The sequence below is a fragment of the Trachymyrmex cornetzi genome, unplaced genomic scaffold (genome assembly GCF_001594075.2).
Source record: "Trachymyrmex cornetzi isolate Tcor2-1 unplaced genomic scaffold, Tcor1.1 scaffold146, whole genome shotgun sequence".
NCBI classification, from domain to species: domain Eukaryota; kingdom Metazoa; phylum Arthropoda; class Insecta; order Hymenoptera; family Formicidae; genus Trachymyrmex; species Trachymyrmex cornetzi.
In genome coordinates this window covers 158,919-173,023 of record NW_017296048.1, presented here as the reverse complement: position 1 = coordinate 173,023, position 14,105 = coordinate 158,919, and the positions used below count along the sequence as shown (strand labels likewise).

The following is a 14,105-nucleotide window of genomic DNA, read 5'->3' as shown; positions in this document are numbered from 1 at the left end:
CGTGGGAGACGGCCAATCTCCCTCTCATTCTCTCTTCCATTACACCATTGAATGGAAAGAGATAGAAATGGCCGTCTGCCACGGTCCCTCTCTCTCATCCCTATCGACCATTTTGACACGCGGATCGTGCAGTCCATTCTCTATGTCTTTGTTATACGATTCGACAAAAAACAATAAAATTCGGCTCAAATTTCGGCTCGATAGTTTGGACAAATCCTAACATACATTTGGTGTTCGTACATTGATGATTCGTTAGATGCGTATTTTGAGAGATTTGTTTGGTCAAAATCCATCGTGTGAACGACAAACGATCGACGATCATATTTCCAATATTGCAAGTAATTGCGGGTCTCTATATGTAACTCCAAGTTTCATATATAACTTGCGTCATAATAGATATAAAATAATAACCGCCATAAAAAGGGAGCGGAATTATTCGTTATTTCATTTACGAAACGTTGCGGATATAGAATTTAGTATTTACTATAATTTCGACCTTTTTTACTGTTGTTGTCAAATGCGAGTTACATAAAGTGTAATTAACATAAAGAATATCATAAAAGAATATCGTGCTACACGACTATTGTATTCTATTATAGTAATTAATGCACGCTTAATGTCTTTCAGATATGAGTGTCACGAAGAACTAGCAACAGAGAATAACAACAGAAAAAGAACGAGAAGGCCAGAAAAAATAGGATGACAGTAAAACTGCTATAGGTAAGCATTTTATGATTTACTTAATTATTTGTTACTGGTGGAAATATTTATTTATTAAAAATTATTTATAATTAAAAATAATTCAAAGTATTGGTTGTATGATAAACTTATAAAAAGATATTGTGCTACACGATTGTTATATTCTAATAATTAATGCATGTTCAATATCTGTTTCAGATATAAATGCCATGAAAAACCAACAAACACAAGAAAATGAGAAAGTCAGGGAAATATAGGATGATAATGAAACTGTTTGGTAAGGTCGATTAAGCATTTTATAATTTATTGAATTATTTGTTACTGTTGGAAATAATTATTCGTTATTAATTGATTTACAATTAAAAGTAATTTGATATATTAGATGTTAAACTTAATTCCTGTCGTTTTTCGTCTCCAAAATTGATACGTTTCGAAGGGAAATACCTTAATCAAAGTATTATTAATAAAGTATTATTAATTAGTAATAAAGTAGAAAATGGAGGAAATTACTTTGATTAAGGTATTCATTCATCTTCCCTTCGAAACAAATCAATTTTAGAGACGAAAAACGGCAGGAATTAAGTTTAACACCTAATATTAGTTGTATAATAAGCTTAGATATTTATTTAATGTGCATTAATAAATAAAATTTCAATTTTTAAATCTATTTTATATATGTAATCTTGCAATTGTATTAATTTTTAATATTAAAAATTTACAAGTAAAAAATATAATATAATGGTAACAGACATATTTTTTTTTATTAATGCAAGAATAAGTTTTATTCTAATTACACAATCGGTTTAATATCTTCGAAATTGAGTAATTAATTAACCGTTCTAATTTTTAAAAAGGATTAAATGCATTTGTATAAAATTTGTTATTACATATTTATATTTTATTAATGAAATTACGTATTTTTAGAATCTAAGACATTACTTCTGATTGTGAGACATAATAATGTTATAATATATCTAGTCTAAAATACTATCATAAATTTATATTACACACATTTTATTAATAAAGCTATATATTTTTAGAATTGAGAACGTTATAATACTTCTAAAACTCTCAATTGAATGCTATAATTATTCTAAGCAACGCTATTCATAAAGTGAAGTAGTTAATAAATTTATAAAACGAAGCATGCGATAATAATAATCTGTTCATCGAAATGTAAAAGACAAAATATTCAGTATACGTTAATTTTATAACGTCATATTAGCGAATAAAGTATTGCTGGTAATAAAACGGTTGGTATGCGGTGCGCAGCATTGTTTGGGGCGCGCGGCATTGTTTTCGTCACACATTCAAGTGTCGCATATACCGCGCCGACAGTTAATGGAAAGGTCACCGCGCTATCATTCCTGTACCGACAACCCCATGGAAAGGTACCTCTGCTAGTCGCTCCGTGTATGGTCGTTAATGTTGTATTATGTCTCGAAATGTAACGCAATAAGTATTAGATAAATATCATAGATATTAGAATGATACTTTATTCTCTATTACTCATTAAATTATTCATCTTTGCGATTGATTGTGAGTGACTTTCGAAATTCACGCAACTCGTAAATGGTAGTTTGTTTGTACGTGTCTTATATAATTTATAGATGAGGATCGAAGTGAAAAGAGAATTCTAATTAATTACGTTTCGTCGTGATTTGTTTATCGAATAATTTATTTTTAAAAGAATATTTGAAATCGAATACATTTTCCGAATAACGTTTCATCGCATTTGATCGGATTATTCAATAATTTGAAAGTATCTACTTTATCACTTTCAATGATCGCTTTGTGCAGAGCTTTGTGAATGTGATATGCGAATCGTGTTGAATCATATTTATAGCTTATATGACAGAGAATACTCGGATATAATTAATTTCGCGCTTGATTGCGTTTTCGCGAGTATTGACTCGTGATTGTATATATAATAAAGGAATGAAAGGTTTAAGTTCATCAGATAGCAGAATATCGTATCAGTGAATATGTTTTCTTTTTATTTAAGGTGAGTTAATGGATCTGTGAACATTACAATTAGATATAACATTTCACATTCCAGACATTGCTTTGAAATGGATGAGCTAGCACAAATGGACATAAATATTTAATCCCGGAACACGTGCAACTATATCGATCCATTGTACATATATAAATGCATATATACAAAAGTCATAGAATAAAGCTTGTTATTATCAACGTATTATTGATCGATTTAGTCATTGATTTATGTAGACATTATTATGCAGTAGTAACACAGAATAGTTATTATTAAGAGAACAAACTATTTGGAATTTATAGTAAATTTAAATTTATAGAAATATATGAAGAAAAGAAAAAATATATTTTTTACAGCTAGAATATGTTTAATAAAAGGCGATAAAACTAGTAATGTAGTAAATTCTGCAAAAGAAAAGTTTAATCTTTCAATTTCATAATGTCTAGATGTTTTTATTAAACGTTCTATTCACAGACAAGATCAGGAAATGCGCAATTGGAAGGATATCATGAGGAAAGAATTAATACAATTATTAGAATTATTATAATATATTATTTTTAATATCAACGTGTCGTAATTAATTAAATTTTCGAATGATTCAATACTTAAAAAAATAATAAGAGATGAAGAGAGGAAAAAGTAATACATGTATAAGAGTGCAAATATAAAAATTTTTTATTTAATTTTTTTTTCTATTTATATCTACATTTTTTTTTTGGAAGAAAATGTATTAAAAGAAGATACTTATTGTGTATTTATACTTGTATACATTTACATAAAATAATAAGTTATTTATAGGAAGTAAGGAAAAAATGTTAAAATACTTATGTATTATTTTATTTTTATTTTTCTTTTCTAAGTTAAATAATATCTTCTAAATTAAGTATTTTAAATGATGTCTAAGGCAGTTGAGCTTGTGTTTATTCGTTTTATACATATATATATAATGTATTAATTATATCATATATGAAAATCTATATTATGTTTCTCTTTAATGAAATTATTTATTTAACTGATTCAGAAAATAATGTCTTGGCAAATTCTAAGAAACTGGCAACTCTAAAAAGTGGAGGATAACCTAGAGGAGGAGGAGACTTAAGAGAAGCATCGGGCCTTGGCAGAGCAATCTTATGGTGAGTTTTATTATTTCTTATTTGAGTAAAAATTATTTTTTGTATTTATTCGCAACATTTTATCTTAATGATTTAAAAATACAGATACCTATAGGAAACAAATAAAGAAAAAGATAAAATATGTATAAAAAAATTTATTCTTATAAGATTCTTATAAATGTAAATCTTTACTTAAATTTTGTAATTATTTTCAAATAATATTTAAATAAATTTAAAATAAATTTAAAAAGGATTAGATAAAGAATTCTAAATATAATAATTAGTGAAATGATGAACATTTAAAACATTGCTTTAATATATATGTTATATTTATGCATTACTGAATCATCGTAGTCAATAACGTTATAGATAATTCCGCCATTGCGTATCGATCAGTGAGTGAGAAAATAATTTTTTAATTCAGATAACGAATTTAAGGCAATTATATCACACATACAGCAAGTATATTTCGATGCACGTCAATGCATCGTCAAATTAGCATACAAAAATATTACACTTCATATATCCGTTAACATGGATAGGCTATAACTAATTTTGACAAATTAATCCTGAAAACATCTCTTATTATTGAAGAAATATTCACACACTTCTCACTTTTAGTTTTACAACACATTCTATGCAATTTATATTATAATAAACATGTTCCAATAACTATTAGAACATATAATAATCACCAACATTTATTTTAATAAAAAATCAATTTTACTCTGATCTTTTTATAACTTATCCACTTATATTTAATTGGCAAATTGATTTTATCTTTTATCAATATTTATTATTCATATCTTTATTTTATTATTTACATACGAAAAAGCATTTGTAACAGTTCTAATTAACATAATTACCATAATTAATCAACTAAAACTTAGAGTTTGGATAGATAATATAGTTCACACGATCTCTTCGCCCAATATCGTACGTTCTCGCATATCGTCGTTCGTCACATTGCGAAATCGTGCAATTTACACACGAACATTCGTCATCGTCCGACCAGTCACGCGCAACATTCCCTGCCGAGCCCTCGTAAAGTCTCCCCGCGTAAATCTTACGTGACAGCAGGCCACTACCGGTGAACCCCGATCATTTCTTCCCGCATAGAAAGTGATCGCGGCATTAGAAAGTGCATACTGTAGTAGGAGAATGAAAGACATCGTGTCGATTGCGACCTACATTTCCCATTCGCGCGCGAACAACGCATCCTACAGCTATTCTATGAAGATTCTAAATGATCCATTAATCGATGTACAATCATCTTCGCTTAGTTCACGATCTCATATAATCTATCAGCAGCGTTATACATATAGGTTTTTATGGGTCTTCGAGATGAGAATTTAATGCTTTATTTATTCAAACTTTGATAATCGCTTAAATCATGAACATATAACGTAATACGCGTTGAAATCGAAGTATCGTGGAATCTGGCAACGCGCCATTAACGAAGCTGGCTATAAAATAACCCGGGTATATATACGATCGAGAGTTCGGTGTCGTGGGAATCGATACTAAAAGTTACAGGCGGTGCTCCGTCGGGAATTTTTTCCCTTTTTTTTCAACGTCAAATCCATTACCGAGAAAATTGTACTCTACTGCGTGTATTGGAAAAAGTTTCGTACCATCTGGATTTTCGCGAGGTTGTATGTGTGTATCGTCTTACGTGAAAGAAAACAATCTTTAACGTGTAAACTAAAATGGAAGTTAACAGCTGATTCGCATTGATTGAACGGTAAAATGTAAACGTTTGAAAAAAATTATATTTAAAGGCCGGATATGTAACTATACATTACGTGGATGATGTAAGAAGCGTAATTGAAGAAAATGGACCTATTATTCGAACAGGAATCATTCATACAGGACAATGCAGGAAGTAGACGTTCGTTAATTATCAGGTTATCTTTTTTGCCAAATGCTCGTAAAACACCACCTTCGGTTTGCGATGAATCACGTTTTTTTTTTTTTTATTTTAAGTTAAACCGTCGCTTTATAAACGCCGCGAGAATCGCGCTTATATTTCTCGTCTACAGGCAATGCGAATTATCACGTTGGAATGTACGTTTTATCCCGCTAAGCCGTTTATACTATACACCATTCTCTCTCACATACCTACATCTACTCTCTATCTGCATATGTAGTCGTTCGTCGTGTTCGCCATGGCTTACCGAGTTTATCAATTTCTCCGTAAAACTTGCATTTAATATTCTCCTTTTACGATTATAAAATAAAAAAGAAGCCTGCTCGCGCATAAAATGAGAGTTTCATCGAGTACTCGCGAGACGTATACGGATGATTAAAGCTTAATTACGTAACGGTGGTAAATCAGACGCGGTTGAGAAGCATGAATAATACGGGCTCGCAATTCGTATCGATGTAACTTAGACGATGCAGATCGCTTCGCGTTACGATAATAAAAGCCATAGAGGTAGAACTCACACCTCCGCACGTGCCGTTGATCCGCGCGCGCGTTTATGCCCGGCGTCAACGATAAAACAGAACTTACATCATCAACCGTGACATAAGTAATTGGCAATCAGCTGAGATAGATTTACGCGTGTGGGAAGCCACACAGTCCGACTATGATTGACTTTTACGCGTCGTTACTTCATTTTATTCCGTTTGTAACAGCCGAGAGAACGTTTCGAGAGGCGTCTTTGCAGAATTTTTAAAAACAATTTTCAGTTATTAACCCTTTGCGATCTTTCATTGTTTTAATGCTTGGAAATAGTTTATTGCACAACTTTTCAAACATTTAATCTGATTGTAATCGATAAACTATATTTTTGGTAAACTTAATTATTTTGAAGGAAATGATTTCTCAAAGGAAGAATTCTTTGAATAATAAAAATTACGTAAGTAATAAAAATTCGTTTGTGTTAGACCAACTTATTCACTACAATCGTTAAAAATGCCATTTTAGTTAATCATTTTAACTTTTTCTGTTTTATATTATATACAGGGTGTCCCGAACTTTTTTGTCAATCATTTTTATGTAGATAGAGCGGACTAAACTGAGTCGAAAAATCCTCTACCATTTTGCAATTTTCGCAAAAGTTAACAAGATATTAATTACTAAAAATTGCCAATATTAGTCTTAAATAATTTTTTACTCAAATACTATGAACTTTATAGAAAAGCTGCAAGAGAAATCATTAATTTTCTTCTCATAAAGTTCTGAGAATTTCTTCAGAATTTTTTATTAACTTTTTGGTACTGCATTTTCTTATTTTTACCAACATGAGAAAATACGATATTAAAAAATTCTAAAAAAATTCTCAGAACTTTATGAGAAGAAAATAAATGATTTTTGTCTCTTGCAGCTTTTCTATGAAGTTTATAGAAAAGCTGCAAGAGACAAATAAGTGATATATATATATATATATATATATATATCAGTACAGAGTATTGAAAATATGTGGACATAACAAACAAACACAATATAACAAATAATTCTGACGGTATAAATAATGCTGAAATAACTGTTCATAAAATAAAAACAAAAAAAAGGATAGAAAGTTACCAAATTGTCACCTTCGAGTGCTATTTCATTTATGCGTTTGTCATACGATAAATTAGTGCAAAGAGGTTCTCGATCTTTCTATTCTATAACCAGTCAACAGGCTTGAAAAATTTGTCGTATATGACAAAAACGGACAGATGAAACGGCGGCCTTTGGCGGTTCTAATATTAAATAAAATTAGGAACGAAATATTTGAGCTTTATTTATTTATTAAAAATAACTTGAATTGCAAAGAATTAAAAGAATGTTTTTGGCAACAATAAAAGAAATAAGCAGTTGATTATAGTAATTACTTACCGACTTTAGAATGAACGTTCCTGAGATGTAAAATCACGCACAGCAAACACCAAAACCAGCGGGTCATTGTTCTTGCCTGCAAAAAAAATATCACAATAATAATTATACACATATATATATAATAAAAATTAATTGAAATAATGTATAACCGCAGTATTATTACTATTTTAATTAAAATATATAATTGAGCAGATCGTAAATTGCTGAATTGCGAAGAGACGCGCGTAATCAGTCTGATGAGATGTATTCGTTAGAGAGATCTTTGTATTCATAAGCCATGCTCTTGCTGCCATCGTTGATAATAATCCTTAATTAGTAGCGCATCGTGAAGCACGAGACACACTTTTCGTCATGAACTTATTCATGGCATACGTTACTTCGTCGCGAATTATGCAATTCGTTTTAGTGCAGAGATGATGACAAACGATTTCTTTAAATACGCGCCGTATAATTTGCTAATTTTAAACGTACATTTAAAATAAAATTGAAATAAAATAAATTGCTAATTAAAACTTTTCTTAATTATAGATACTTTTTTCTATTGTTAATAATTACTTTTAAATCTTGGGAATAACTAGAGAAATATCTATGTATATGGAGATGCCTTTCCGAGTTAAACACTGGTAGTTCGTGTGTAAATGAATTTATTCGGTAATTTCGTTACCAAACGTTTCAATCCTCGCTTCCTTATCAATTTATACAATTCCACAAGATATCATTGTTCTTCCCGGAACGTTAATTACAAACATATATACTTCAATTATTAAATGTTTAAAAAAGATATTTAACCTAATGAAATTCGATAATACAACACTCTCATACTTATTACAAATGATAGTATTTATAATTTAATAACTTACATGATAATGTTGAGGTTAGAAAATACGAAATTATCGTGTGAAAAGACGGAACACATCTGAACACAAATGATCTTTCCGTTTTTTCACCCTAAAAACAAAGTAAAGAAAAATTGAAGAGAGAGAAACTCATTAGTCCATAAATAAACATTCATAGTTCTTATTTAACAAATCTGTGTCCGTTTGCATGTTCAAACTATTTTTCTGTTTCTGAATATGAACCATTTCCGAGATAAGTCTTTTGTCTAACATATTTTCCTCATCAAGTATTTTTATATTATTCCACTCAAACTCATGCGAGTATTCTAATCTGTGTTGTGTAATTACTGAAAGTTGTTGAGTATTCCAATTGATGTGATTCTTATGTTCGCCTATTCGTGTTTTTAATGTCCTGCTCGTTTGTCCAACATATGTCGCGTCACAATCCTTACAAAATATTTTATATACTACATTTGTGTGCAACATCTTTTGTAGTTTGTCCTTTTGTACCTTAATAATACTATTTAGCTTATTGAAACTTTGATATGCCACTCTGATTGTATTATACTTTTTTAAATAGTTTTTTATTTTATTAAAAATATTAATCACAAACAGTATTGTAAAATAATTTTGTTTACTGTCCGTGTTATTAACATTACTTTTATTAAGTGATTCTTTGTTCAATAAACTGAATTTTTTGTGCAACCTTTTTCTTATAATAGTGAAAATCAGATCCATTAGGTAACTATTTTGTAATAATATTTTTATGATCATCTCAAAATTTTTTTGATGAAACATAGGATGAAACATAAAGAAATATCGTAATAAAACAAACCCTCGATTCAGACTTAACAATTTCTTAAATACACACTCGTACGTAATAATTGAGATGGACTTTTGAAATTAATATGTCTTGCATGCATTTTACATTTTCAATAAGCGACGGTACGCTTACTGAAATGTTTGGACAAGCCGTGTGCAATATGCTAATCTCCGATATTCTGGGGCATAGTTTCTGTGCGCTTATCGATGCGGAAAGGATATAGTTGGAAATTTAGCGGGATGGTACACACAGGATATGGACAGAAGCTTATCGGGAGCGCGTTCCCGTTCACGTGCGGAGACTCCGGAAGAATTTCGCGAGAGTCAGTTATCAGTAGGATCGATAGCGCGCGGGCGGCTCTGTGAGGTCTTATGCTAATGCGCCATTCTTGTAATAAGGCCGTGTGCCAGCGTGAATAAAATGCCGAACGAAGGAAAACAATGTTATCGGCTTCGCATAATTTCGCATGGCGGAGTTGCACTCTTCTCATCCCGCACTCGAGATGAAACTCTGCCGCCGTTTCTCATCTAAACATACGTGCTCCCGCAGGAATGACTGATCTACACATTCGTTTGGGCTTAGCGAATCCACGGATCTGAGCTCTGATGTGGACATTCGCACACATTTACATTTACACATTATATGTATATGTATTCTAATTACCATTGCTACCTCTCTGATTTTCGAATAAATTGAACTTTGAATAAATTAGAAGCTCCGTCTTTTTGAACGAATATTCAGTTCTCCAGTTAATCTATTCCAAATTTGATACGTAATGAATCTCTTTATGTACACGTATCGATTTTCTTTCAGCTTGGAAAAGAAATCTTCAGCAGGCAAGTCGAATCTCTTATGATCTTTTTTTAGAGATTTTTTTAGAACATTACAAAACGGTACAATACTTGTGATAAAGATAGTGGGAATTATAGCAGAAATTCGTTGATTTCCAGTGGAACATTAATCGAAAGCTAGTAGGGTAACTCCGGCAAATATGCCACGCTGGGATTTACGCCGCAGAAGTTAGAAAAAATAGGAGTAGTTTCCCCGCAACTACTGTGTTACATGCCTTTATGTTATATTAGTATATTGTGTTATGATTTCAGTTTCTTACCGTTAATATTAATGAAATTATTGTTCTCAATAATTTGCTCAATCGATTTGTCACTGTGTTAAGTAGCGCCATTATAAATTATGATCTACATAAAATGATTACTGTAGAACGTGCAAAAGACTTAATTATTTCATGATACATGAGTGTAGAGGAATAGTAAAGCATGTTGTATAAAAAACATAAAATACAAGTACTTTGCTCTTGTATTCTTTGTTTAGTTTGTTGTCTTGTATATCCCATCTGTTTGGGATATATGGCATTTTTAACAGGCGAGATTTGTGCCCAAAGCATACAAAGTGCACAAATTGAATTCAATGTACTAAATACAATAAACGCATTACATGAAATATGTACCTCATGTCATAATACTTGTAATACATCTGGGGAGATAGTAATTACTATTTATTACTTTATATACATGTTTATCATTCTTATTCCTTAATAAAACTTTATAAACGCATTTTATAAGTTATTGTATCATTTTACGTCTTATTTATATACGTTATTTGTAAATTTTTTATGAGTCATACATACTCTCCCTCCTATGAGTAGCCATATATCCCACCCCTATATAGGACAAAAATATAAGGGTGTTTAAAAAAGTCCATTTTTTAATACGAAATATAAATATTTCGGATTTTTAATATTTTTTTCATAATAGACGGATAATATAATAGTAGACAGTACAAAGTTTTTACTGATATAGTTTGTTTATTTTAAACATAGTAAATAATACTTAATAAATTAAGTTACTGATAGGTCGGCGTATATATACTGGAGTTATCCTAACTGTGTTCTAACATCACACACACATATTTTTGTAAGCGGCAGTGAGACAAGTGTTTGGGGAAAAGAGGAAGCAATGCTAATTTAAGAATATAATAGTACTCTAAAAACTTTTGAAAAGATTACTCTGAAGGGTGAAATTTCACTCTTAAAAATTGAAAATTGAGCTACTCTTTTTTAAGACTGGCTCCATTTTCACTTTAGAGTGAAATTCCGTTCCAAAGAATTTAGAGAGTAGAAATAAGTGTAAAAATAGAATTCACATATGTGTGTGATATAGAATAAAGCAGGATAACAACAGCCCAGGCTCATTTCTTATTTATATCTTCTAATTAAAAGAAAACTTAAGAACGCACGCGATGGTTCTTAAAGAAAAATTAAGAATGCATAAAGCATAATGCCTCTTCCTTTTATAAACTTACAATAACTTGCAAAAAAAAATCATTTAATTCACTCTAAAAATCCGGGTACGTTAAAAGATCCCGTATGAGAATCGTATTGTAAAAATAATCGCGACTGCGTAATACCTCGGATTTTAGGATCAACTCCTATCTTCTCCTTTATTCAATTATAATGAATAATTCCATATATTTTTACGAAATATTGCTGGCAACTTCTACGAGTTTTTCTAATTCTTTTGTGCTGAGGCAATCATTACACGTTTCGCAACAACATAACATAAGAAAGATATTGCTCTCACGTTTGCACCAGATAACGTACGTGTTTGTGATTTTGAACAAATATAACGAACAAAAATCAAAAATCGAGATATAAGAGATTAAACAAGTTCTCGTAGTTCCGCGTAGCGAAGGATCTCGCGTGCTCGCGAGTCTTGCAAGATCGTGTAGTCACTTCGCACTCAAATTAGACTAACGCTCGGAGTGTCGTTCGTGCAACTGTCTCGCGTGTACAAAAATCTCCCGTAACATGCAACAGTCATGCATTCGTATATTTTAATCTCACGCTAGACTCTTGTAGTCTGTTATCTCAGTTGGCCCTGGAGTCACAATTCTTGTAGAAAAAACTGGTAAACTACGGCCTACTCGGCCATAAGTATAAAGCACGCTTACAAATCAACGTGAACGTTTTGTATTTAACGAAAAATAAATTAAAAGTAGTTTTATTGAAAAGTAACATTTTCTTTTATAACAATTTTAATATCATTTTATTAGTTCTCCTTTGACTTTTATTACTGCCTTTTCCAGGAAAATGCAATAAATTGAAAGTTTATACTTATGGCTTTATACTTACCAGCTTTATACTTATGGCCAAGGCTGTATATTTCAAGTACTTATCCGAAGAGAATCGCGATTAAGATTTAATAGATTTTCGCTAGGAAAAGGTTGATGTAAATCTCTAAATCGAAGCGAACAAAGTTCGGCATAATCGTTCTCGGTATAAATTCTAGAACGTAGAATAGAGCAAGAAAGGCTATCTCGTGAAATCCGCGGTCGGAGGAAAACGTTATCCGACACCATACGTAGATATATGTACGTCGTGGCAAACCGTTCACCGAATCTTTTTGCTCTCGTGGTTACTAAGTTTCCTTTCGAAACTTGTTACGAACGGGACGCACAACGAAGCAACGTTTCGAAGGTGCGCGCGCGCGCGCGCAATATTCTCGAGAGTAAAAGAAGATGCCGTAATTGATGTAACGAGCTCCATTCACCATACCGGGGATAAGTGGGATCGCAAGTGCGTTCCATCCGAGTTCGCGGTTTACAGCGGAGGTTTACGATGAAAATTTCCTTCCGATAATTTCGCCCTGCGATCTTCGTTTACGGGGGATACGCTTCTTCTTACGACGCGCGATCTTTTAACAAAGTTTCGTCACGGCGATCTGTGAGAAAATGGTGGACTGTCTTAAAACGGAAATTCCACTGGCCTAGCGTAATTCTCACGAATTACATAATTAACGTCGCGGTGGAAACCGTAACACATTGATGAACGAGACAAAATAACCGGACGCGCGATTCGCTTTCCTATGATTTATCGATACATAGCCGTTGAAACACAACAACGTATCAGTTATGAGCTGCGATTTCCAATTTTATTACTAACTAAATCCTTGTTTGGTTGGTATTATCTGTCAAAACAATTTACGCGTTATATTATAGAGAGTAAATTTGTGGAATGATTAATTTGTTAAATACTCTAAATTGATTAAATCCATAAACAAACCGACCGTAATTACTGACAATTCTAATTACAAATAGAGAATCATTTAGATTATTCATAGTATATTATTTATACAATAAAATGATAGCAGCGTATTAGGTACACAGTTTCGTATGCATGCGGACTCCCGAAAAAGATATAAAGGTCAGGTCGCTTTCGTCCGAGGTACCAGAAGTGGAACATGTCGATAGGCTTTGTTCTCACGTACTTACCGTATATAAGGTCTAAAAAGGCAAGCGTCTCTTCGAAGTAAGTCGAGTCACGCGAGGATCGGAGGAAAGTTTTTGTGGAAACTTAGACTCGATTGCACTAACGTTACTTTGATTTTAAGCGAGACTTCAAACTCTTTTTAAAGCTAAAAGAAAGACAGAGAGAGAGAGAATTTTAAGCCTTGCTTAAAGTTAAACGTTGATATAATCAAGCCTTAGACTCTTACTTATATCTGAACTATACATATATTGACGTTTACTTTTCTATCTAAGATACTTGTATCAGAGTCGATCATATCAAGATCGAGTTGTATCAGACATAGCATTAATTTTGATTATACAGCACATTAATTATGAATTCTGTTCTATAAAATGTTATCCCGCGATTTCTTTGATGATAATCGGTAAAATACGGAGTTTTCATTTAAATATAATGATATGGTTGTAATATTGCGCAAATTTTATCTAATTCATCTAATCAGATTATCATGTTTTTTTATTAAACATTTATTTTCTTTTTGCATGA

The 14,105-nt window shown here is 31.6% G+C and overlaps 1 protein-coding gene across 2 annotated transcripts in view; it reads right to left on the bottom strand.

Moving 5' to 3' along the window:
* Cad99C (cadherin 99C) overlaps window positions 1–14,105 on the bottom strand; it is a 160,034-nt gene that overhangs the window by 44,442 nt on the left and 101,487 nt on the right. For both annotated transcript variants that reach the window (XM_018501965.1, XM_018501966.1), the window contains exon 2: window positions 7,637–7,712. In XM_018501965.1, coding sequence (XP_018357467.1) covers window positions 7,637–7,712 — 76 coding nt within the window. The remainder of the gene's footprint in view (window positions 1–7,636; window positions 7,713–14,105) is intronic.